Source organism: Lissotriton helveticus, chromosome 10 (genome assembly GCF_964261635.1).
Source record: "Lissotriton helveticus chromosome 10, aLisHel1.1, whole genome shotgun sequence".
Classification (NCBI taxonomy): Eukaryota; Metazoa; Chordata; class Amphibia; order Caudata; family Salamandridae; genus Lissotriton; species Lissotriton helveticus.
In genome coordinates this window covers 415,875,696-415,902,689 of record NC_136071.1, presented here as the reverse complement: position 1 = coordinate 415,902,689, position 26,994 = coordinate 415,875,696, and the positions used below count along the sequence as shown (strand labels likewise).

The following is a 26,994-nucleotide window of genomic DNA, read 5'->3' as shown; positions in this document are numbered from 1 at the left end:
CATTTTGTGCACTAGAGGGCTTAGGTAGGTGTCACACAATTCTGTCAATGGCTCCAAAATGGAGTTCATCCCCAAAACAATGGGTCGTCCTGGGGGCGGTCTAGTTGTCTTGTGCACTTTGGGCAATATAAAGAAGTACGGCACCGTAGGTTGTTCTTTGCACAGAAAAGCTGCTTATTTTCGGCTAATCCAGCCATTACTCAATGCCTCCTCTATATCTCTCCCTCATACAGCCATTCAGATATTCTTTCACTCACCCATACAGTTACTACACACTCACTTATAAACCCATACAGCCACTTACGCTGCTACTCATTCACCCATACAGCCTCTGAAACACCCACTTGCTCACCAATTCAGCCACTCACACAGCAACTCACTCACCCACACAGCTTCTCACCCACCCAGTTATACACTCATACAGCCACTCTCAAACCCAGACACACAAGGGTACATATGGTCACACAGCCACTCACATAATATACGTTAGAAATAGTATCACTCAGTAGTGGACCTAGTATACTAATTCAACTGTAGTAGGTTAGTATATATGTTTAACATCTTAAAATCTTAAAAACAGGTACTCTCTATTGATGATGTCATCAGTGATATCATTTGAGATATCATCAGTGATGTCACTGACCATGTAATGAGTGATGTAATATCTGAGGTCATAAGCAGTGCATTGCGGGAGCGTACATTATAATTAGCTCAAGTAACCATAACTGCTGAATTTCTCTGGTTTTGTGGGAGCAAATTGTCAGCCTAACTATAACGTCCCTGTAACCATTGTTTTTTTCAGTGAATTTCTAAAAAAAAATGTTTGGATCTTCACTATAACGCCCCTGTCCCCTTTGGTTTTTTCAGTGAATATATATATGCGCTTAGTGTAATATGCTATTTATTACCATTGCTGAATGTGGGGAGAGGCCATGCATGACTCATTAGAGGTAAAACCTTGAGTGAATCATGATGCTCCTCCCTCCATAACAGTAATAAATAGTTTATTTTACTCCGTATACTTGCATATATGATTTTTGCTATGGTATTTTTTCATCTGTACTTACTGTAACAAAAGGTATTTGACCAAACGCAGGATGCAAGTGGTTAAATGTGTGCAATGTGCTAAAATAACATTGAAGAAACTGTGAGTACTGGGAGAACAGTTGTGAAAAGTAATTGTTTTACGCAATCTGTGAGGCGAGAAAAGATGTTTTTATCATGTCACTGTTACTGTACTATTGTAAGAAACTCTGATTTTACGTTTGCATTGTTGTAAAAAAATGTGTGAATGTGCATTCAATAGTTCCTTTGCTCTAAATAGTCTGTATTGGACCACGTTTCCTTTCAATGCCATGGCATAAATATATATTTTCATAAACATATATATTTAAATAGAATTATAAACACACGCATACATTTTTTTTCAAGTTTCTTTAACTCATTTTGCTCTGTTTACCTGCTCTGCTTATTGTATGTAGCCCTGCATATTTGCAATGTTGATCCATGCTATATAAATATAATATAAGCAAATCACAGTGCTTATGAATTGATGCCCCTAAAGGCCGTCGGTCTTTGAAAACACGCAATGCTTTTAAATTCCAGTAGATGGCAGTGTTGTCTGGTGTCTAGAATTAACGTCTTTCGTCTACAAACAACAATCGGTGAATATAATTGTATCTGAATCAAGGAAAGGGCGACTTTGGCACACTTTACATCATAAACTGAGAAGTAGAACAACAGGAAATGGCACGGATTATTCAGGACAACAGATGGTTTAACATATTCTCCTTTATTGCAAATTGAAATGTAAAGCTATTCACGCTGTCACAGCAGAACAGAATCAAGCTTCAACCAGCCGTCCGCACAACAGAACTGCAAACCACGCCACCGCAAAGGCTTTTATTTAAATAAGCAACACGGTTGTTTTACTGCTACATTCCACAAAGCAACAACGATCGGATACGTTCATCGGGCCAGAAGGTGGAAGGGAGAGACAGGGGCAGCGGTCTCAAGCTGATCGCGCCCTCTGGTACTGTGTGGAGCCCGCCTTGCATCGGGTACTGCACATCCAGCCATGACCATCTCCCAGCAGCTGGGCAGGCACTGTGCCATCCAGTTGCCCTGCCTCACCAAGGTAAGGGACTCTGCTGCGTGGGCAATGAGGGGACCCGCCATAACTGTTATATAATTATAAAATATTTACTTTAGTTCAACTATATTGCACAACACGGTTCTATCATTTCTGGTGCTATTTAAATGAATATGTAGTCACGGTTTTATGAATGTATGTAGGCCTTTTCATTTTTCTAATTCGTTTTAAATTAAAGTTGATTGGAGTAATGTTGTATCTGTGTATTATTTACTCTACTACTGGGCGCCACGCCCACGAGAAATTGCACTTTTTGACTGCGAAGCCGAGAGGATTGGGCCACCCAAAGCTGTAGTTGTGCTGCCACTATCCCCTGTCAGCTTTCCTCCTAATTACCAAATATTGGACCTGGCATCTTTTGGCGAGTTTCCCCTGTCTTTTTGCTTTCTGACCTCCTGGTTTTGGTCATATGCTGGACATTGTTTTGCTGGTTTACCGTCTTTGCGCACTTTCTCCCTGCTGTTCAGTGTTAAAGCGGAAGTGCTCCTACTGTAAATTGTGTCATGATTGGAGTTTCCCTGAATGGCGTATTTTGACTTACTACTAAATCCTTAGTAAGGTGGTGCGCTGTGGATGCCCTGGGCCTGTCAGTCAAATGCTGCTAGTGGGACTGCAGCACTGATCTTGCCCCCCACACAAGCTGCCTTTCAAAGCGTTCTCAGACCTGCCACTGAAGTGTCTGTGCTCAGTTTTTACTGCCATGTCGACTTGGCAAGTGCACTTGCTATGCCCTAACATTCCCTTGTCTTACATTTAAGACACCCCTCAAGTAGGCCAACGGTACCCATGTGGGCAGGGTGCAGTGTATGTCAAAGGTGGGACAGTGCATGTCAAAGGTGGCACATGTACTGGTGTGTTGTACGTGTCCTGGTTGTGAAATACGGTGCATTTTGTTTTCACTGTTGACAAGCAATTTCTACCATAGGTTAACACGAGGACTGCTTTGTAACACGCTTACAAATAAAGTTGGCCAAGGAGAGTTGATAGAAAAGTAAAGTTTAGTATGCCCGAGCTCAGGATTTAACAAGCATTTGCAATGCAATAGGTCTCACATTAGGAAAGTTTGAGCTATTGGTATTGTAAATGACAAATATTTTATTTATGTGTTGGTTTTGAAAATATCGAAATTAGTAGCTTTGTCATTTAATCAATCAATCAATCAATCACGACATTTGTATAGCGCGCTACTCACCCGGGCGGGTCTCAAGGCGCTGGGGGAGGGGTGGGTCACTGCTCGAACAGCCAGGTCTTGAGCTGCTTCCTGAAGGAGAGATGGTCTTGGGTTCGCCGAAGGTGGGTGGGGAGGGAGTTCCAAGTCTTGGCTGCCAGGTAGGAGAAGAATCTTCCTCCGGCAGTGGCTTAGCGGATGCGTGGTACGGTGGCGAGTGCGTGGCTGGTCGATCGTAGATGGCCGGTGGGCGTGTAGAAGGTCATGCGGTCGTTGAGGTACTTGGGGCCCAGGTTGTGGAGAGCCTTGTGTTATGTTATGTTATGTTATTAAAATTTCTAGAGCGCACAGCTGCCCCAGCAAAGGGGCGTCCTGGCGCTTTGACAGATGCTATAACATAACACACTAAAAAGACTAGCCAGAAACTGGAAAGAGGAAAGTTTTAATGGCCTGCCTGAAGGCGAACATATCCTCAAGAGCACGAATGTGGACTGGTAACGAGTTCCATAGGCCAGCCGCTAGGACCCTAAAAGAACGGCCACCCATCCTGCTCAACCTGAAGCGTGGGCAGACAGCCAAATGGAGACCCTCCGATCTTAAAGATCTCGATGGCACATAGGGTGTAAGCAGAGTAACAAGTGCCGGTGGCGAAGAGGTTTTCAAAATTTTGAAGGCCAGACACAGCGCCTTGAACTTGATTCGCTGTCTGACCGGGAGCCAATGCAAGGCCATGATGGTACCCGACACCGAACAGTGTCTGGGAAGGCCCACAATGGCTCGTGCCGCGGCATTTTGTACTCTTTGGAGCCTGGAGGCCTCCGCTTGATTCACCCCTAACAGCAATGAGCTACCGTAGTCCAGCCTAGATAGTATTGAGGCCTGAACTACGAGCTGTCTGGTAGGGGGATCAAAGTACTTCAAGACTGGTCTAATACCACGTGGGTGCGTGGGTGAGGAGTCTGAACGTGATTCTCTTGCTGACGGGGAGCCAGTGCAGGTCTCTCAGGTGTCCGGTGATGTGGCTGTGTCGAGGGATGTCGGGGATGAGTCGTGTGGAGGCGTTCTGGATGCCTTGGAGTCTTTTTCGGAGTTTGGCGGTGGTTCCGGCGTAGAGGGTGTTCCCGTAGTCTAGTCGGCTGGTGACGAGTGCTTGGGTGACGGTCTTCCTGCTTTCCGTGGGGATCCATCTGAAGATCTTGCGAAGCATGTGCAGGGTGTTGAAGCACGAGGATGAGACGGCGTTGACTTGTCTGGTCATTGACAGGGAGGAGTCCAGGATGAAGCCCAGGTTTTGTGCGTGGTCCGTTGGTTTGGGAGCGGTGCCCAGGGCCGGGGGCCACCAGGTGTCGTCCCAGGCGGAGGGTGATGATCCCAGGATGAGGACTTCCGTCTTGTCTGAGTTCAGTTTAAGGCGGCTGCTTCTCATCTAGTCGGCGACGTCTTTCATCCCTTCGTGTAGGTTGGCTCTGGCGGTGGTGGGGTCGTTGGTGAGGGAGAGGATGAGCTGGGTGTCGTTGGCGTAGGAGATGATGTTGAGGTTGTGCTGGCGTGCGATGGCAGCGAGGGGGCTCATGTAGACGTTGAAGAGGGTTGGGCTGAGTGAAGACCCTTGTGGTACACCGCAGATGACTTCGGTGGCCTCGGAACTGAACGGGGGAAGGCGGACTCTCTGGGTTCTTCCGGTGAGGAACGAGATGATCCACTCCAGCGCTTTCTCTCGGATTCCGACGTGGGATGAGGCGCTTCACTAGTGTGCAGTGGTAGACGGTGTCGAATGTCGCGGAGAGGTCCAGGAGGATGAGGGCCGCTGTTTCCCCGTTGTCGATCAGGGTTCTGATGTCGTCGGTGGCGGCGATGAGGGCGGTCTCGGTGCTGTGGTTGTCCCGAAACCAGGACTGCGAGGGGTCGAGGGATCCGTTCGTCTCGAGGAAGGCGGCAAGCTGTTTGTTGTCGGTCTTCTTGATGACTTTGGCCGGAAAAGGAAGGAGTGAGATGGGACGGTAGTATCAATTTTGCCAATGTGACACCTATAGAATTCGTAAAGCTATATGTGATGTATTTACGTGACTTAGATGTATTGAGATTACAAATAACAATGGCTTTTAACTTTTTTTAATAATTCATACTTAAATAAAAGTTATTGTAATTTATAATGGCAATAGCTTAAACTTTTGTAAATAACTTTTGTGAAGATTATGTTCAGTGTATTTTATTGTGACGAAAATTCAAGAACAGAAGTGAAATATTAACATCTTTTTGTGACATTTACAATAAAGCTTGAAACATTGAGAGAACATATTTGAACCAGTTGTTGTTGATTGGTTGCACAGATTGATGCTGTGGTGGCGCTGAGTGATGTTGTGGTGGCAAGGAGTGATGCTGTGGCGTTCAGTGATGCTGTGTTAGCGCATAGTGATGTTGTGGTGCCCCTGAGTGATGCTGTGGTGGCGCTGAGTGATGCTGTGGTGATGTGATAGATAGATAGAGTGAGTGCGATAGATAGATTGATGGTGAGGGTGCAAGGTAGAGAAGGGTGCAAGTCGGAGGGGGAGAAGGATGCAATGGCGAAGGGGAGAAGGGTACAAGGCAGAGAGGAGAAGGGTGCAAGGCAGAGGGGAGAAGGGGGGAGGGGGAGAAGGGTGCAAGGCAGAGGGGGAGAAGGGTGCAAGGTAGAGAAGGGTGCAAGGCAGAGGGCGAGAAGGGTGCAAGGCAGAGGGGAGAACAGTGCAAGGTAGAGAAGGGTGCAAGGGGGAGGGGGAGAAGGGTGCAAGGCAGAGAGGAGGAGGGTGCAAGGGAGAGATGAGAAGGCTGCAAGGGGAGGGTGAGAAGGGTGCAAGGGGAGGGTGAGAACGGTGCACAGCAGAGGGGAGAAGGGTGCAAGGGGAGGGGGAAAATGGGAATAATGTACTAGGAGGCAAATATTTGGTTCAGTATTTACATATGTGGCTTAACGGCTAGAGCTTATTTACAACAAGGGGTGGTGATGGACAGAGTCTCTGAATTAAGCAGAGTACTCTCACCCAGTCAAGAGATCAGGGCTAGATCCAACACCGTTTTTTAGCTCATTGCACCATCCCAGTTTCAGAACCTGGCTGTATGCAAATTAGTCTGTCCCTGGCCCAGTGCATCATGGGAACAGGGCAGACCAGACTACAAAAGCCAATTCTTACACTGGGAAGGAAACAAGCTTCCGGGGACCGGTTTCTGGCATTTCAGCCGTCTTCGGCCCGGTTTGCTTGAATCCTGATGGTGCAATGAGCAAGGGACTCACATCTGAGTATACCCTTCCACGCTTAGGGTGGACAAAATTATTTACAACAAGGGGTGGTGATGGACAGAGTCTCTGAATTAAGCAGACTACTCTCACCCAGTCAAGAGATCAGGGCTAGATCCAACACCGTTTTTTAGCTCATTGCACCATCCCAGTTTCAGAACCTGGCTGTATGCAAATTAGTCTGTCCCTGGCCCAGTGCATCATGGGAACAGGGCAGACCAGACTACAAAAGCCAATTCTTACACTGGGAAGGAAACAAGCTTCCGGGGACCGCTTTCTGGCATTTCAGCCGTCTTCGGCCCGGTTTGCTTGAATCCTGATGGTGCAATGAGCAAGGGACTCACATCTGAGTATACCCTTCCACGCTTAGGGTGGACAAAATTATTTACAACAAGGGGTGGTGATGGACAGAGTCTCTGAATTAAGCAGAGTACTCTCACCCAGTCAAGAGATCAGGGCTAGATCCAACACCGTTTTTTAGCTCATTGCACCATCCCAGTTTCAGAACCTGGCTGTATGCAAATTAGTCTGTCCCTGGCCCAGTGCATCATGGGAACAGGGCAGACCAGACTACATAAGCCAATTCTTACACTGGGAAGGAAACAAGCTTCCGGGGACCGGTTTCTGGCATTTCAGCCGTCTTCGGCCCGGTTTGCTTGAATCCTGATGGTGCAATGAGCAAGGGACTCACATCTGAGTATACCCTTCCACGCTTAGGGTGGACAAAATTATTTACAACAAGGGGTGGTGATGGACAGAGTCTCTGAATTAAGCAGAGTACTCTCACCCAGTCAAGAGATCAGGGCTAGATCCAACACCGTTTTTTAGCTCATTGCACCATCCCAGTTTCAGAACCTGGCTGTATGCAAATTAGTCTGTCCCTGGCCCAGTGCATCATGGGAACAGGGCAGACCAGACTACAAAAGCCAATTCTTACACTGGGAAGGAAACAAGCTTCCGGGGACCGGTTTCTGGCATTTCAGCCGTCTTCGGCCCGGTTTGCTTGAATCCTGATGGTGCAATGAGCAAGGGACTCACATCTGAGTATACCCTTCCACGCTTAGGGTGGACAAAATTATTTACAACAAGGGGTGGTGATGGACAGAGTCTCTGAATTAAGCAGAGTACTCTCACCCAGTCAAGAGATCAGGGCTAGATCCAACACCGTTTTTTAGCTCATTGCACCATCCCAGTTTCAGAACCTGGCTGTATGCAAATTAGTCTGTCCCTGGCCCAGTGCATCATGGGAACAGGGCAGACCAGACTACAAAAGCCAATTTCTACACTGGGAAGGAAACAAGCTTCCGGGGACCGGTTTCTGGCATTTCAGCCGTCTTCGACCCGGTTTGCTTGAATCCTGATGGTGCAATGAGCAAGGGACTCACATCTGAGTATACCCTTCCACGCTTAGGGTGGACAAAATTATTTACAACAAGGGGTGGTGATGGACAGAGTCTCTGAATTAAGCAGAGTACTCTCACCCAGTCAAGAGATCAGGGCTAGATCCAACACCGTTTTTTAGCTCATTGCACCATCCCAGTTTCAGAACCTGGCTGTATGCAAATTAGTCTGTCCCTGGCCCAGTGCATCATGGGAACAGGGCAGACCAGACTACAAAAGCCAATTCTTACACTGGGAAGGAAACAAGCTTCCGGGGACCGGTTTCTGGCATTTCAGCCGTCTTCGGCCCGGTTTGCTTGAATCCTGATGGTGCAATGAGCAAGGGACTCACATCTGAGTATACCCTTCCACGCTTAGGGTGGACAAAATTATTTACAACAAGGGGTGGTGATGGACAGAGTCTCTGAATTAAGCAGAGTACTCTCACCCAGTCAAGAGATCAGGGCTAGATCCAACACCGTTTTTTAGCTCATTGCACCATCCCAGTTTCAGAACCTGGCTGTATGCAAATTAGTCTGTCCCTGGCCCAGTGCATCATGGGAACAGGGCAGACCAGACTACAAAAGCCAATTCTTACACTGGGAAGGAAACAAGCTTCCGGGGACCGGTTTCTGGCATTTCAGCCGTCTTCGGCCCGGTTTGCTTGAATCCTGATGGTGCAATGAGCAAGGGACTCACATCTGAGTATACCCTTCCACGCTTAGGGTGGACAAAATTATTTACAACAAGGGGTGGTGATGGACAGAGTCTCTGAATTAAGCAGAGTACTCTCACCCAGTCAAGAGATCAGGGCTAGATCCAACACCGTTTTTTAGCTCATTGCACCATCCCAGTTTCAGAACCTGGCTGTATGCAAATTAGTCTGTCCCTGGCCCAGTGCATCATGGGAACAGGGCAGACCAGACTACAAAAGCCAATTCTTACACTGGGAAGGAAACAAGCTTCCGGGGACCGGTTTCTGGCATTTCAGCCGTCTTCGGCCCGGTTTGCTTGAATCCTGATGGTGCAATGAGCAAGGGACTCACATCTGAGTATACCCTTCCACGCTTAGGGTGGACAAAATTATTTACAACAAGGGGTGGTGATGGACAGAGTCTCTGAATTAAGCAGAGTACTCTCACCCAGTCAAGAGATCAGGGCTAGATCCAACACCGTTTTTTAGCTCATTGCACCATCCCAGTTTCAGAACCTGGCTGTATGCAAATTAGTCTGTCCCTGGCCCAGTGCATCATGGGAACAGGGCAGACCAGACTACAAAAGCCAATTTCTACACTGGGAAGGAAACAAGCTTCCGGGGACCGGTTTCTGGCATTTCAGCCGTCTTCGACCCGGTTTGCTTGAATCCTGATGGTGCAATGAGCAAGGGACTCACATCTGAGTATACCCTTCCACGCTTAGGGTGGACAAAATTATTTACAACAAGGGGTGGTGATGGACAGAGTCTCTGAATTAAGCAGAGTACTCTCACCCAGTCAAGAGATCAGGGCTAGATCCAACACCGTTTTTTAGCTCATTGCACCATCCCAGTTTCAGAACCTGGCTGTATGCAAATTAGTCTGTCCCTGGCCCAGTGCATCATGGGAACAGGGCAGACCAGACTACAAAAGCCAATTCTTACACTGGGAAGGAAACAAGCTTCCGGGGACCGGTTTCTGGCATTTCAGCCGTCTTCGGCCCGGTTTGCTTGAATCCTGATGGTGCAATGAGCAAGGGACTCACATCTGAGTATACCCTTCCACGCTTAGGGTGGACAAAATTATTTACAACAAGGGGTGGTGATGGACAGAGTCTCTGAATTAAGCAGAGTACTCTCACCCAGTCAAGAGATCAGGGCTAGATCCAACACCGTTTTTTAGCTCATTGCACCATCCCAGTTTCAGAACCTGGCTGTATGCAAATTAGTCTGTCCCTGGCCCAGTGCATCATGGGAACAGGGCAGACCAGACTACAAAAGCCAATTCTTACACTGGGAAGGAAACAAGCTTCCGGGGACCGGTTTCTGGCATTTCAGCCGTCTTCGGCCCGGTTTGCTTGAATCCTGATGGTGCAATGAGCAAGGGACTCACATCTGAGTATACCCTTCCACGCTTAGGGTGGACAAAATTATTTACAACAAGGGGTGGTGATGGACAGAGTCTCTGAATTAAGCAGAGTACTCTCACCCAGTCAAGAGATCAGGGCTAGATCCAACACCGTTTTTTAGCTCATTGCACCATCCCAGTTTCAGAACCTGGCTGTATGCAAATTAGTCTGTCCCTGGCCCAGTGCATCATGGGAACAGGGCAGACCAGACTACAAAAGCCAATTCTTACACTGGGAAGGAAACAAGCTTCCGGGGACCGGTTTCTGGCATTTCAGCCGTCTTCGGCCCGGTTTGCTTGAATCCTGATGGTGCAATGAGCAAGGGACTCACATCTGAGTATACCCTTCCACGCTTAGGGTGGACAAAATTATTTACAACAAGGGGTGGTGATGGACAGAGTCTCTGAATTAAGCAGAGTACTCTCACCCAGTCAAGAGATCAGGGCTAGATCCAACACCGTTTTTTAGCTCATTGCACCATCCCAGTTTCAGAACCTGGCTGTATGCAAATTAGTCTGTCCCTGGCCCAGTGCATCATGGGAACAGGGCAGACCAGACTACAAAAGCCAATTCTTACACTGGGAAGGAAACAAGCTTCCGGGGACCGGTTTCTGGCATTTCAGCCGTCTTCGGCCCGGTTTGCTTGAATCCTGATGGTGCAATGAGCAAGGGACTCACATCTGAGTATACCCTTCCACGCTTAGGGTGGACAAAATTATTTACAACAAGGGGTGGTGATGGACAGAGTCTCTGAATTAAGCAGAGTACTCTCACCCAGTCAAGAGATCAGGGCTAGATCCAACTCCGTTTTTTAGCTCATTGCACCATCCCAGTTTCAGAACCTGGCTGTATGCAAATTAGTCTGTCCCTGGCCCAGTGCATCATGGGAACAGGGCAGACCAGACTACAAAAGCCAATTCTTACACTGGGAAGGAAACAAGCTTCCGGGGACCGGTTTCTGGCATTTCAGCCGTCTTCGGCCCGGTTTGCTTGAATCCTGATGGTGCAATGAGCAAGGGACTCACATCTGAGTATACCCTTCCACGCTTAGGGTGGACAAAATTATTTACAACAAGGGGTGGTGATGGACAGAGTTTCTGAATTAAGCAGAGTACTCTCACCCAGTCAAGAGATCAGGGCTAGATCCAACACCGTTTTTTAGCTCATTGCACCATCCCAGTTTCAGAACCTGGCTGTATGCAAATTAGTCTGTCCCTGGCCCAGTGCATCATGGGAACAGGGCAGACCAGACTACAAAAGCCAATTCTTACACTGGGAAGGAAACAAGCTTCCGGGGACCGGTTTCTGGCATTTCAGCCGTCTTCGGCCCGGTTTGCTTGAATCCTGATGGTGCAATGAGCAAGGGACTCACATCTGAGTATACCCTTCCACGCTTAGGGTGGACAAAGTTATTTACAACAAGGGGTGGTGATGGAAAGAGTCTCTGAATTAAGCAGAGTACTCTCACCCAGTCAAGAGATCAGGGCTAGATCCAACACCGTTTTTTAGCTCATTGCACCATCCCAGTTTCAGAACCTGGCTGTATGCAAATTAGTCTGTCCCTGGCCCAGTGCATCATGGGAACAGGGCAGACCAGACTACAAAAGCCAATTCTTACACTGGGAAGGAAACAAGCTTCCGGGGACCGGTTTCTGGCATTTCAGCCGTCTTCGGCCCGGTTTGCTTGAATCCTGATGGTGCAATGAGCAAGGGACTCACATCTGAGTATACCCTTCCACGCATAGGGTGGACAAAATTATTTACAACAAGGGGTGGTGATGGACAGAGTCTCTGAATTAAGCAGAGTACTCTCACCCAGTCAAGAGATCAGGGCTAGATCCAACACCGTTTTTTAGCTCATTGCACCATCCCAGTTTCAGAACCTGGCTGTATGCAAATTAGTCTGTCCCTGGCCCAGTGCATCATGGGAACAGGGCAGACCAGACTACAAAAGCCAATTCTTACACTGGGAAGGAAACAAGCTTCCGGGGACCGGTTTCTGGCATTTCAGCCGTCTTCGGCCCGGTTTGCTTGAATCCTGATGGTGCAATGAGCAAGGGACTCACATCTGAGTATACCCTTCCACGCTTAGGGTGGACAAAATTATTTACAACAAGGGGTGGTGATGGACAGAGTCTCTGAATTAAGCAGAGTACTCTCACCCAGTCAAGAGATCAGGGCTAGATCCAACACCGTTTTTTAGCTCATTGCACCATCCCAGTTTCAGAACCTGGCTGTATGCAAATTAGTCTGTCCCTGGCCCAGTGCATCATGGGAACAGGGCAGACCAGACTACAAAAGCCAATTCTTACACTGGGAAGGAAACAAGCTTCCGGGGACCGGTTTCTGGCATTTCAGCCGTCTTCGGCCCGGTTTGCTTGAATCCTGATGGTGCAATGAGCAAGGGACTCACATCTGAGTATACCCTTCCACGCATAGGGTGGACAAAATTATTTACAACGAGGGGTGGTGATGGACAGAGTCTCTGAATTAAGCAGAGTACTCTCACCAAGTCAAGAGATCAGGGCTAGATCCAACACCGTTTTTTAGCTCATTGCACCATCCCAGTTTCAGAACCTGGCTGTATGCAAATTAGTCTGTCCCTGGCCCAGTGCATCATGGGAACAGGGCAGACCAGACTACAAAAGCCAATTCTTACACTGGGAAGGAAACAAGCTTCCGGGGACCGGTTTCTGGCATTTCAGCCGTCTTCAGCCCGGTTTGCTTGAATCCTGATGGTGCAATGAGCAAGGGACTCACATCTGAGTATACCCTTCCACGCTTAGGGTGGACAAAATTATTTACAACAAGGGGTGGTGATGGACAGAGTCTCTGAATTAAGCAGAGTACTCTCACCCAGTCAAGAGATCAGGGCTAGATCCAACACCGTTTTTTAGCTCATTGCACCATCCCAGTTTCAGAACCTGGCTGTATGCAAATTAGTCTGTCCCTGGCCCAGTGCATCATGGGAACAGGGCAGACCAGACTACAAAAGCCAATTCTTACACTGGGAAGGAAACAAGCTTCCGGGGACCGGTTTCTGGCATTTCAGCCGTCTTCGGCCCGGTTTGCTTGAATCCTGATGGTGCAATGAGCAAGGGACTCACATCTGAGTATACCCTTCCACGCTTAGGGTGGACAAAATTATTTACAACAAGGGGTGGTGATGGACAGAGTCTCTGAATTAAGCAGAGTACTCTCACCCAGTCAAGAGATCAGGGCTAGATCCAACACCGTTTTTTAGCTCATTGCACCATCCCAGTTTCAGAACCTGGCTGTATGCAAATTAGTCTGTCCCTGGCCCAGTGCATCATGGGAACAGGGCAGACCAGACTACAAAAGCCAATTCTTACACTGGGAAGGAAACAAGCTTCCGGGGACCGGTTTCTGGCATTTCAGCCGTCTTCGGCCCGGTTTGCTTGAATCCTGATGGTGCAATGAGCAAGGGACTCACATCTGAGTATACCCTTCCACGCTTAGGGTGGACAAAATTATTTACAACAAGGGGTGGTGATGGACAGAGTCTCTGAATTAAGCAGAGTACTCTCACCCAGTCAAGAGATCAGGGCTAGATCCAACACCGTTTTTTAGCTCATTGCACCATCCCAGTTTCAGAACCTGGCTGTATGCAAATTAGTCTGTCCCTGGCCCAGTGCATCATGGGAACAGGGCAGACCAGACTACAAAAGCCAATTCTTACACTGGGAAGGAAACAAGCTTCCGGGGACCGGTTTCTGGCATTTCAGCCGTCTTCGGCCCGGTTTGCTTGAATCCTGATGGTGCAATGAGCAAGGGACTCACATCTGAGTATACCCTTCCACGCTTAGGGTGGACAAAATTATTTACAACAAGGGGTGGTGATGGACAGAGTTTCTGAATTAAGCAGAGTACTCTCACCCAGTCAAGAGATCAGGGCTAGATCCAACACCGTTTTTTAGCTCATTGCACCATCCCAGTTTCAGAACCTGGCTGTATGCAAATTAGTCTGTCCCTGGCCCAGTGCATCATGGGAACAGGGCAGACCAGACTACAAAAGCCAATTCTTACACTGGGAAGGAAACAAGCTTCCGGGGACCGGTTTCTGGCATTTCAGCCGTCTTCGGCCCGGTTTGCTTGAATCCTGATGGTGCAATGAGCAAGGGACTCACATCTGAGTATACCCTTCCACGCTTAGGGTGGACAAAATTATTTACAACAAGGGGTGGTGATGGACAGAGTCTCTGAATTAAGCAGAGTACTCTCACCCAGTCAAGAGATCAGGGCTAGATCCAACACCGTTTTTTAGCTCATTGCACCATCCCAGTTTCAGAACCTGGCTGTATGCAAATTAGTCTGTCCCTGGCCCAGTGCATCATGGGAACAGGGCAGACCAGACTACAAAAGCCAATTCTTACACTGGGAAGGAAACAAGCTTCCGGGGACCGGTTTCTGGCATTTCAGCCGTCTTCGGCCCGGTTTGCTTGAATCCTGATGGTGCAATGAGCAAGGGACTCACATCTGAGTATACCCTTCCACGCATAGGGTGGACAAAATTATTTACAACAAGGGGTGGTGATGGACAGAGTCTCTGAATTAAGCAGAGTACTCTCACCCAGTCAAGAGATCAGGGCTAGATCCAACACCGTTTTTTAGCTCATTGCACCATCCCAGTTTCAGAACCTGGCTGTATGCAAATTAGTCTGTCCCTGGCCCAGTGCATCATGGGAACAGGGCAGACCAGACTACAAAAGCCAATTCTTACACTGGGAAGGAAACAAGCTTCCGGGGACCGGTTTCTGGCATTTCAGCCGTCTTCGGCCCGGTTTGCTTGAATCCTGATGGTGCAATGAGCAAGGGACTCACATCTGAGTATACCCTTCCACGCTTAGGGTGGACAAAATTATTTACAACAAGGGGTGGTGATGGACAGAGTCTCTGAATTAAGCAGAGTACTCTCACCCAGTCAAGAGATCAGGGCTAGATCCAACACCGTTTTTTAGCTCATTGCACCATCCCAGTTTCAGAACCTGGCTGTATGCAAATTAGTCTCTCCCTGGCCCAGTGCATCATGGGAACAGGGCAGACCAGACTACAAAAGCCAATTCTTACACTGGGAAGGAAACAAGCTTCCGGGGACCGGTTTCTGGCATTTCAGCCGTCTTCAGCCCGGTTTGCTTGAATCCTGATGGTGCAATGAGCAAGGGACTCACATCTGAGTATACCCTTCCACGCTTAGGGTGGACAAAATTATTTACAACAAGGGGTGGTGATGGACAGAGTCTCTGAATTAAGCAGAGTACTCTCACCCAGTCAAGAGATCAGGGCTAGATCCAACACCGTTTTTTTAGCTCATTGCACCATCCCAGTTTCAGAACCTGGCTGTATGCAAATTAGTCTGTCCCTGGCCCAGTGCATCATGGGAACAGGGCAGACCAGACTACAAAAGCCAATTCTTACACTGGGAAGGAAACAAGCTTCCGGGGACCGGTTTCTGGCATTTCAGCCGTCTTCGGCCCGGTTTGCTTGAATCCTGATGGTGCAATGAGCAAGGGACTCACATCTGAGTATACCCTTCCACGCTTAGGGTGGACAAAATTATTTACAACAAGGGGTGGTGATGGACAGAGTTTCTGAATTAAGCAGAGTACTCTCACCCAGTCAAGAGATCAGGGCTAGATCCAACACCGTTTTTTAGCTCATTGCACCATCCCAGTTTCAGAACCTGGCTGTATGCAAATTAGTCTGTCCCTGGCCCAGTGCATCATGGGAACAGGGCAGACCAGACTACAAAAGCCAATTCTTACACTGAGAAGGAAACAAGCTTCCGGGGACCGGTTTCTGGCATTTCAGCCGTCTTCGGCCCGGTTTGCTTGAATCCTGATGGTGCAATGAGCAAGGGACTCACATCTGAGTATACCCTTCCACGCTTAGGGTGGACAAAATTATTTACAACAAGGGGTGGTGATGGACAGAGTCTCTGAATTAAGCAGAGTACTCTCACCCAGTCAAGAGATCAGGGCTAGATCCAACACCGTTTTTTAGCTCATTGCACCATCCCAGTTTCAGAACCTGGCTGTATGCAAATTAGTCTGTCCCTGGCCCAGTGCATCATGGGAACAGGGCAGACCAGACTACAAAAGCCAATTCTTACACTGGGAAGGAAACAAGCTTCCGGGGACCGGTTTCTGGCATTTCAGCCGTCTTCGGCCCGGTTTGCTTGAATCCTGATGGTGCAATGAGCAAGGGACTCACATCTGAGTATACCCTTCCACGCATAGGGTGGACAAAATTATTTACAACAAGGGGTGGTGATGGACAGAGTCTCTGAATTAAGCAGAGTACTCTCACCCAGTCAAGAGATCAGGGCTAGATCCAACACCGTTTTTTAGCTCATTGCACCATCCCAGTTTCAGAACCTGGCTGTATGCAAATTAGTCTGTCCCTGGCCCAGTGCATCATGGGAACAGGGCAGACCAGACTACAAAAGCCAATTCTTACACTGGGAAGGAAACAAGCTTCCGGGGACCGGTTTCTGGCATTTCAGCCGTCTTCGGCCCGGTTTGCTTGAATCCTGATGGTGCAATGAGCAAGGGACTCACATCTGAGTATACCCTTCCACGCTTAGGGTGGACAAAATTATTTACAACAAGGGGTGGTGATGGACAGAGTCTCTGAATTAAGCAGAGTACTCTCACCCAGTCAAGAGATCAGGGCTAGATCCAACACCGTTTTTTAGCTCATTGCACCATCCCAGTTTCAGAACCTGGCTGTATGCAAATTAGTCTGTCCCTGGCCCAGTGCATCATGGGAACAGGGCAGACCAGACTACAAAAGCCAATTCTTACACTGGGAAGGAAACAAGCTTCCGGGGACCGGTTTCTGGCATTTCAGCCGTCTTCGGCCCGGTTTGCTTGAATCCTGATGGTGCAATGAGCAAGGGACTCACATCTGAGTATACCCTTCCACGCTTAGGGTGGACAAAATTATTTACAACAAGGGGTGGTGATGGACAGAGTCTCTGAATTAAGCAGAGTACTCTCACCCAGTCAAGAGATCAGGGCTAGATCCAACACCGTTTTTTAGCTCATTGCACCATCCCAGTTTCAGAACCTGGCTGTATGCAAATTAGTCTGTCCCTGGCCCAGTGCATCATGGGAACAGGGCAGACCAGACTACAAAAGCCAATTCTTACACTGGGAAGGAAACAAGCTTCCGGGGACCGGTTTCTGGCATTTCAGCCGTCTTCGGCCCGGTTTGCTTGAATCCTGATGGTGCAATGAGCAAGGGACTCACATCTGAGTATACCCTTCCACGCTTAGGGTGGACAAAATTATTTACAACAAGGGGTGGTGATGGACAGAGTCTCTGAATTAAGCAGAGTACTCTCACCCAGTCAAGAGATCAGGGCTAGATCCAACACCGTTTTTTAGCTCATTGCACCATCCCAGTTTCAGAACCTGGCTGTATGCAAATTAGTCTGTCCCTGGCCCAGTGCATCATGGGAACAGGGCAGACCAGACTACAAAAGCCAATTCTTACACTGGGAAGGAAACAAGCTTCCGGGGACCGGTTTCTGGCATTTCAGCCGTCTTCGGCCCGGTTTGCTTGAATCCTGATGGTGCAATGAGCAAGGGACTCACATCTGAGTATACCCTTCCACGTTTAGGGTGGAAAAAATTATTTACAACAAGGGGTGGTGATGGACAGAGTCTCTGAATTAAGCAGAGTACTCTCACCCAGTCAAGAGATCAGGGCTAGATCCAACACCGTTTTTTAGCTCATTGCACCATCCCAGTTTCAGAACCTGGCTGTATGCAAATTAGTCTGTCCCTGGCCCAGTGCATCATGGGAACAGGGCAGACCAGACTACAAAAGCCAATTCTTACACTGGGAAGGAAACAAGCTTCCGGGGACCGGTTTCTGGCATTTCAGCCGTCTTCGGCCCGGTTTGCTTGAATCCTGATGGTGCAATGAGCAAGGGACTCACATCTGAGTATACCCTTCCACGCTTAGGGTGGACAAAATTATTTACAACAAGGGGTGGTGATGGACAGAGTCTCTGAATTAAGCAGAGTACTCTCACCCAGTCAAGAGATCAGGGCTAGATCCAACACCGTTTTTTAGCTCATTGCACCATCCCAGTTTCAGAACCTGGCTGTATGCAAATTAGTCTGTCCCTGGCCCAGTGCATCATGGGAACAGGGCAGACCAGACTACAAAAGCCAATTCTTACACTGGGAAGGAAACAAGCTTCCGGGGACCGGTTTCTGGCATTTCAGCCGTCTTCGGCCCGGTTTGCTTGAATCCTGATGGTGCAATGAGCAAGGGACTCACATCTGAGTATACCCTTCCACGCTTAGGGTGGACAAAATTATTTACAACAAGGGGTGGTGATGGACAGAGTCTCTGAATTAAGCAGAGTACTCTCACCCAGTCAAGAGATCAGGGCTAGATCCAACACCGTTTTTTAGCTCATTGCACCATCCCAGTTTCAGAACCTGGCTGTATGCAAATTAGTCTGTCCCTGGCCCAGTGCATCATGGGAACAGGGCAGACCAGACTACAAAAGCCAATTCTTACACTGGGAAGGAAACAAGCTTCCGGGGACCGGTTTCTGGCATTTCAGCCGTCTTCGGCCCGGTTTGCTTGAATCCTGATGGTGCAATGAGCAAGGGACTCACATCTGAGTATACCCTTCCACGCTTAGGGTGGACAAAATTATTTACAACAAGGGGTGGTGATGGACAGAGTCTCTGAATTAAGCAGAGTACTCTCACCCAGTCAAGAGATCAGGGCTAGATCCAACACCGTTTTTTAGCTCATTGCACCATCCCAGTTTCAGAACCTGGCTGTATGCAAATTAGTCTGTCCCTGGCCCAGTGCATCATGGGAACAGGGCAGACCAGACTACAAAAGCCAATTCTTACACTGGGAAGGAAACAAGCTTCCGGGGACCGGTTTCTGGCATTTCAGCCGTCTTCGGCCCGGTTTGCTTGAATCCTGATGGTGCAATGAGCAAGGGACTCACATCTGAGTATACCCTTCCACGCTTAGGGAGGACAAAATTATTTACAACAAGGGGTGGTGATGGACAGAGTCTCTGAATTAAGCAGAGTACTCTCACCCAGTCAAGAGATCAGGGCTAGATCCAACACCGTTTGTTAGCTCATTGCACCATCCCAGTTTCAGAACCTGGCTGTATGCAAATTAGTCTGTCCCTGGCCCAGTGCATCATGGGAACAGGGCAGACCAGACTACAAAAGCCAATTCTTACACTGGGAAGGAAACAAGCTTCCGGGGACCGGTTTCTGGCATTTCAGCCGTCTTCGGCCCGGTTTGCTTGAATCCTGATGGTGCAATGAGCAAGGGACTCACATCTGAGTATACCCTTCCACGCTTAGGGTGGACAAAATTATTTACAACAAGGGGTGGTGATGGACAGAGTCTCCGAATTAAGCAGAGTACTCTCACCCAGTCAAGAGATCAGGGCTAGATCCAACACCGTTTTTTAGCTCATTGCACCATCCCAGTTTCAGAACCTGGCTGTATGCAAATTAGTCTGTCCCTGGCCCAGTGCATCATGGGAACAGGGCAGACCAGACTACAAAAGCCAATTCTTACACTGGGAAGGAAACAAGCTTCCGGGGACCGGTTTCTGGCATTTCAGCCGTCTTCGGCCCGGTTTGCTTGAATCCTGATGGTGCAATGAGCAAGGGACTCACATCTGAGTATACCCTTCCACGCTTAGGGTGGACAAAATTATTTACAACAAGGGGTGGTGATGGACAGAGTCTCTGAATTAAGCAGAGTACTCTCACCCAGTCAAGAGATCAGGGCTAGATCCAACACCGTTTTTTAGCTCATTGCACCATCCCAGTTTCAGAACCTGGCTGTATGCAAATTAGTCTGTCCCTGGCCCAGTGCATCATGGGAACAGGGCAGACCAGACTACAAAAGCCAATTCTTACACTGGGAAGGAAACAAGCTTCCGGGGACCGGTTTCTGGCATTTCAGCCGTCTTTGGCCCGGTTTGCTTGAATCCTGATGGTGCAATGAGCAAGGGACTCACATCTGAGTATACCCTTCCACGCTTAGGGTGGACAAAATTATTTACAACAAGGGGTGGTGATGGACAGAGTCTCTGAATTAAGCAGAGTACTCTCACCCAGTCAAGAGATCAGGGCTAGATCCAACACCGTTTTTTAGCTCATTGCACCATCCCAGTTTCAGAACCTGGCTGTATGCAAATTAGTCTGTCCCTGGCCCAGTGCATCATGGGAACAGGGCAGACCAGACTACAAAAGCCAATTCTTACACTGGGAAGGAAACAAGCTTCCGGGGACCGGTTTCTGGCATTTCAGCCGTCTTAGGCCCGGTTTGCTTGAATCCTGATGGTGCAATGAGCAAGGGACTCACATCTGAGTATACCCTTCCACGCTTAGGGTGGACAAAATTACTTACAACAAGGGGTGGTGATGGACAGAGTCTCTGAATTAAGCAGAATACTCTCACCCAGTCAAGAGATCAGGGCTAGATCCAACACCGTTTTTTAGCTCATTGCACCATCCCAGTTTCAGAACCTGGCTGTATGCAAATTAGTCTGTCCCTGGCCCAGTGCATCATGGGAACAGGGCAGACCAGACTACAAAAGCCAATTCTTACACTGGGAAGGAAACAAGCTTCCGGGGACCGGTTTCTGGCATTTCAGCCGTCTTCGGCCCGGTTTGCTTGAATCCTGATGGTGCAATGAGCAAGGGACTCACATCTGAGTATACCCTTCCACGCTTAGGGTGGACAAAATTATTTACAACAAGGGGTGATGATGGACAGAGTCTCTGAATTAAGCAGAGTACTCTCACCCAGTCAAGAGATCAGGGCTAGATCCAACACCGTTTTTTAGCTCATTGCACCATCCCAGTTTCAGAACCTGGCTGTATGCAAATTAGTCTGTCCCTGGCCCAGTGCATCATGGGAACAGGGCAGACCAGACTACAAAAGCCAATTCTTACACTGGGAAGGAAACAAGCTTCCGGGGACCGGTTTCTGGCATTTCAGCCGTCTTCGGCCCGGTTTGCTTGAATCCTGATGGTGCAATGAGCAAGGGACTCACATCTGAGTATACCCTTCCACGCTTAGGGTGGACAAAATTATTTACAACAAGGGGTGGTGATGGACAGAGTCTCTGAATTAAGCAGAGTACTCTCACCCAGTCAAGAGATCAGGGCTAGATCCAACACCGTTTTTTAGCTCATTGCACCATCCCAGTTTCAGAACCTGGCTGTATGCAAATTAGTCTGTCCCTGGCCCAGTGCATCATGGGAACAGGGCAGACCAGACTACAAAAGCCAATTCTTACACTGGGAAGGAAACAAGCTTCCGGGGACCGGTTTCTGGCATTTCAGCCGTCTTCGGCCCGGTTTGCTTGAATCCTGATGGTGCAATGAGCAAGGGACTCACATCTGAGTATACCCTTCCACGCTTAGGGTGGACAAAATTATTTACAACAAGGGGTGGGTAAGAGTGGTCTGCTTAATTCAGACACTCTGTTCATCACCACCCCCTTTTCTGTATCGTTTTTGGCCACTATAGGTGTGGCAGGGTATACTCAGACATGAGTCCCTTTCTCACTGCTCCATCAGGATTCAAGCAAGCCGGGCCGAAGAGGCTGAAATGCCAGAAACCGGTCCCCGGTAGCTTGTCTCCTTTCTGGTGAAGAATTGGCTTGGTAGTTTGGTCTGCCCTGTTCCCATGATGCACTGGGCCAGGGACAGACTAATTTGCATATAGCCAGGTTCTGAGCTGGGATGGGGCAGTGAGATAAATAACGGTGATGGATCAAGCCCTGATCTTTGGACTGGGTAAGAGTGGTCTGCTTAATTCAGACACTCTGTTCATCACCACCCCCTTTTCTGTATCGTTAATGGCTAGAGCAGCTGATTTACAAGCTGGGGAACCAGGTTCGAGTCTGGTGGGAGGCTCAAGCACCCTGTAATTTTGGGCAAATCCATTAACCTCCCCGCTATATAAAACTGCAACAACAAAAAAGTCCACTCTGAACATGTGTTTGGGTGAGACACTGCTCTATCGAGATCCTAACATAAGAGGGCGCTGTCACACTGCGAGGCTGCGTCTTCACTGTGCCTTACAGCATGGGTCGGTGTCACATGTCAAGATAAATGCCATCAGCCGTGACTTGGCCCTTCAGAGTTCACAGTATCATGTATACCGGGACATGCTCCTGTCTGCTGCCTTCTGTTTTTCCAAGTAAGCGAGATACGCAGTGGCGTTATCGGAGCCCACGCTGCGACACTATGGGGCACAACGGCGCTGCCCGGCCGACTGCTGATATCAAAGCGGGCTCCATCAGCACGCCTGGCACATCAGCCCACTGTTTCAAGTCACTGTTTGCAGTGGCTCGGATTAGTTTTGATTAGCTAAAACATCCATCAAAAAGACAAATATATGTTTTCCTGAGATGATTGAGATGACTCCTTGTAGAGAGAGTGAGGCGGGGAGAGAGAGAGAAATTATGGAGAATAAAGCATAAGAAAATGAAGAGGTGGAATAGGAGGAAAAGCTAGAGGTTGTAACGAAAGACAGGTAGGATGATGCAGGAATGATGGAAGGATGTTAGGAAATGGAATAAAGGGAAATAAGGTTAAAAGAAAATGAGTTATGGGAAAGAAAGAGCCCGAAAACTGAAACTAAAGGTAAGGAAATGAAGAAAGCAATGAACAAATGAAGATGAAAAGAAGCGGGGAGAGTTGGAAGAAAAGAGTAAAACTGAAATTAGTGCAGGAAAGTAAGAAGGGAATGGAAAAAAATTAAAGAACTAGTGATCTCTGCCTTCTTCTCCATTACCGCGTGCCACCATTCTTTGGGGCACAATGCAACTCCGCCACAGTGCCATTCCACAAGTGTGTGCCCATTCTAGTCTTCAGGTACACGTGTATGGATAAACACATAAGGAAAGAGTAACGTTTGGGTCGCCTGTCCATTGCTAAGCTAAACATTTGATCACATGCCAAAGGCATACAATGATGCACAAAAGTAACCTAAACATTGCTAAAAAGTATCTTGGCATCACAAATATTTGTTTCATTTGACATTTCTGGCAGTTGAATCAGAATTCACGAGTTTTACTATATGATAAAATATTAAGAGGAAAGGTTCGACAGACAAGCCAGCAAATATGGAGTGAGAAAAATAAAGGGGGGGTGGGAGGACCGGGAACAAGGGTGATGGGGAGGGGAGTACAGCAGGGGGGTGGGGGAGAATAGTAAGAAAAAAGATGAGCAAGAGAAAGGGCTATTGTATATACAATTTCAGCATGTAATTTAGTATAAACCACCCACACAGCTCACAGTGTAGTGCTGTGATTAACTCCTTCAGGCTAAACTGGCTCCAGTCCACATTAGCACTCACCCTCCCTCAATGACTCTAAACTCTCGGGAATAGGGATGTTTACCAGCAATAACTTTTCTTTTTTTGGGGAGTTGGGGGGTATAAAATGCATCTATGAGATACAGAATTAAATCTACGGTGATTGATTGCAGTTTTTATTTATATTTTAGTCCCTCATACATTTCAATACAAGAGCTCCATAGGAGACGTCATGACCATCTTAAGAGCAAATAGCATGAGGTGAGAGAAATACTTCTCTCAGAGGAGCCAAAAGCCACTATATTATTAGTGTATGTAACGGTTTGCAATAAGTTTACAAAAAGCTGTGTAAGACTTAAAAATCTGTGGATGCGGTCATCGGAGACTGTTTTAAACTCAATGGACTCAAACTTTAGTACACTACCACTAAAATGATATTGTAACTGAAAAAGTGAAGACTTTTTTTTTTTATTTAAAGCTGGCCAAAGGACATTAGAGCGCTTAACAATATGAACAATTTACATTACACATTTTCTTTTCTTATTTTGAACAGAGAGATTACGCACTTTTTCCAGAAGCACAGGAGGATTTGCCCAAGCCAGGGTTAAAACCTAGTTTCCCCGGTATCAAAGATGGCAGCTCTAGCCCATATGGCACATCTTGAGCATTTGCATTTAAAATGCCCATCGTGGAATGGAACGACATTACTAACAAAACGTCATTCAGCGAATAGCAACGGGTCTCAAGTCTGTAGAATTACTCTTCGATGTATTATTATTCATGGCGGACGCAATCACGCGAAGGACTCAAAGCGAAGTAACCCTACAGGCCACAGGGTGGTGGTGTAGTGAGGTTCCTATATTCCCAATAGGCTCTGCGCATTGGAATAATATATACTATAGATTAGACGTAGAACTGAGGTCGACTAGGTCTCTATCAAATATGTTAGACTTAATTGTGAGTGCCAGCTAGCTCAGAGGTCACTAGAAACTTTCTCGAATAAACAAGAAGGTATTAGTTTCTGACAACGCATAAACATACCAACTTTGTTTCCCAAGAATAAGAAATATATCTCTAGAGCCGTGGAAACAATAGATAGTTATTTCACTCAGTCAATAGTGCATGCTTCGTTTCACCAGAGGTGCAGAGAAATAGAGAGACGGGCGTTTTCAATAAAAGTATTTATTGAACAGTCTTCTTTCTCATGCAGAAAAAATGAACTGCTACAATCGTAATGCTGGTGGCGAAGTACAATGCATACAGTACGAAGAGTATTATAAAATAATACTGTAAAAGCATAATATGGTTTCTAAGCCATAACATACATAGAATACATACATTAATAAATAAAGACTAAAAGTACTCAACTGGTGCTTCTAAAATATGCCTACCCCGGTGTACCTAACCTAAGTCTAGTACGAGGGAAGAAGTAAGTGAGGTGTAGCTTAGTTTCAGTATTCTTTGCCAAGAATCTATCCAAGAATTCTCAAGGGTCTAATCAGCTCCGTACCTTGGTTTTAGAATGAAGGAGGTCTGGTATCTCTCTCTCAGGACTCGATTTCCCAACAACCCGCATGGGTAGCTTGGAAACACTGGAGCTGGATTTCTCGCCAAGAGAAAAGACAGCGTCTTTCTCAGCGCGTTTGCTGGAGGGTCAGCTTCCTTCGGCAATTGCTGCGGCAAGCTGTGTTGTGTAGGTAGATAGTCGAACTGCTCCAAACCACCGTTTCTTTGCCTGGGCAACTGTGGGCATATTTATACCTTGAAGGTGCCGAGTTTGACATAAGGTTGGACATAATAACGTCATCAGAGACTCAGTTCTTTGAAAACTCCATGAGTTTTTGGATAATCAATATTCAAGCAAGAGGAGGTCCCTGACTGCTAAAGGCGGGTTTTTCCAAGAAATCGGTTTGGATTTTCGGAACTAGTGGAAGTAGCCTTGCCGTATTTGGACTTCCTGAGCTATGTCTTAATATGGTTATGATTTCTATGTCTATATAAGGATATGGTGATCTATACCTATATAAGGGCATGAATCGGGAAAATTACACTAAGGTCTCTAAAACATTAGTGGTACAGTGACACTAATGATGAGATGTTGGGAAACAGTGGGTCAGCGCCACAGACGTGTGTGCACGCATGGAAGAATAATTTAAGTGTGCACAACAACGATGTCCAGTTGGAAATTCTCTAATTCAAAGACTAGGGATCGGCGTAATTTTCTGCGAGCAATCTGCCATGAGGGCAGATTGTTGGCTGAAGTAATGCTGAGACTCGGCGTGGGGCGGCGCGTTTCAGTGATTGAGTGAAGGGCTGTAAAGTTGCAAAAGTTAGGAAACAGAAAAAATGTGCAGGTTGTCTCGCCCAATTTAAAGTTATTCCTGAAAACAGCAGGAGTAAAAAACAAAAAGATGTCCATGGCTAAAGGTGCAAGAGAAGTGTTTCTCCAACAATGGTAAACATGATTCCTGATGGCGAAATAAATTAAAAAAATATATTTCGATTTCCTGTGCCATGTACAAAAATAAAATGGAGCATGCCTGGTGGCCAAGAAGCACATATGAACGTCTGCAAAGTTTAAGTATTAATATGACACAGGGATTATGCCTTTGAAAAACAAGCATTGGCCGCGAGGCCGGGTCGCAAAGAAAAAATAAAAAATAAAAAATCGCGAGTTCTGCGCACATGCGAGCGCGACGGGAAAAAGTGTTGTGCACGTCGCGTGCTCGTGTTCTGGAAAGCTGGTCGCCTGCAAGCCTGTGGTGGGTAGCACTTTTGAAACCCGCTTTAAGCTTACTAAATGTCTCGCTGACAGCGCATGCCCGCTGGCTCAGCGAGACCTAAAAATACATCTTTTTAGTCAAGATGATTTTATATTGTGTCTTTGGAGATACCACTTTTAGAACGTGGGTAGGTTCTTGTCTAACCATCCATGTGCCTCTGCCTGTTTTGTGTAATAGCGGTCTGGGCTTTAAACTGACAGTCACACTAGACAGACCCAAAAGGGGGGTTAAGCTGTGCCCTGCCTTTCCTGGGTGACTTACAGACAGTTTGAATAGATCTGGCTGCATTTATAGTAGTGGGAGGAGTTGTTGCTTGCCCCTAAATGGACTGTGACTGCCTCTTACAAAGCTATCTCCACCTCCTGGAGTGAACCTGGCCTGGGCCAGGCGGAACTGGTATATGGATGCCTGTGACACTTTGTTGGTACCAACTTCAAAGGGAAATGGGGTATAAATATTAGGCTCCAGACCCCAGAACTTTAGAACTATTTTGGATCAAGGAACCTCCCAAGAATAAGAGCTGAGAAGCTTGAGGAGAGACCACTTTGATGCGTGCCTTGCTGTGCAGGCCTGCAGTAGCTGCTTCTGTCTTGTGCAGAGAAAGGACTGGACTGAACTTTCTGCAATCTTCTTTCGGAGTGTCTCCAAGGGCTTGAAGTAGAGCTTGCCCCCTGTTCAAGAAGTCTCATGAACAGCAAAGACTTTGCCTTCCTCTGGGTACCACCTGAGGGACCACATGTCTCAGTTGCCATAGAGGGAAACAACAATCAAA

The 26,994-nt window shown here is 47.5% G+C and overlaps 1 protein-coding gene across 2 annotated transcripts in view; it reads left to right on the top strand.

The window, feature by feature from the left end:
- Positions 1-1,786: 1,786 nt before the first annotated feature.
- The window catches only part of RGS11 (regulator of G protein signaling 11), a 2,073,835-nt gene continuing 2,048,627 nt past the window's right edge, over positions 1,787-26,994 (top strand). For both annotated transcript variants that reach the window (XM_078664273.1, XM_078664274.1), the window contains exon 1: positions 1,787-2,137. In XM_078664273.1, coding sequence (XP_078520399.1) covers positions 2,078-2,137 — 60 coding nt within the window. In that variant the 5' untranslated portion in view covers positions 1,787-2,077. The remainder of the gene's footprint in view (positions 2,138-26,994) is intronic.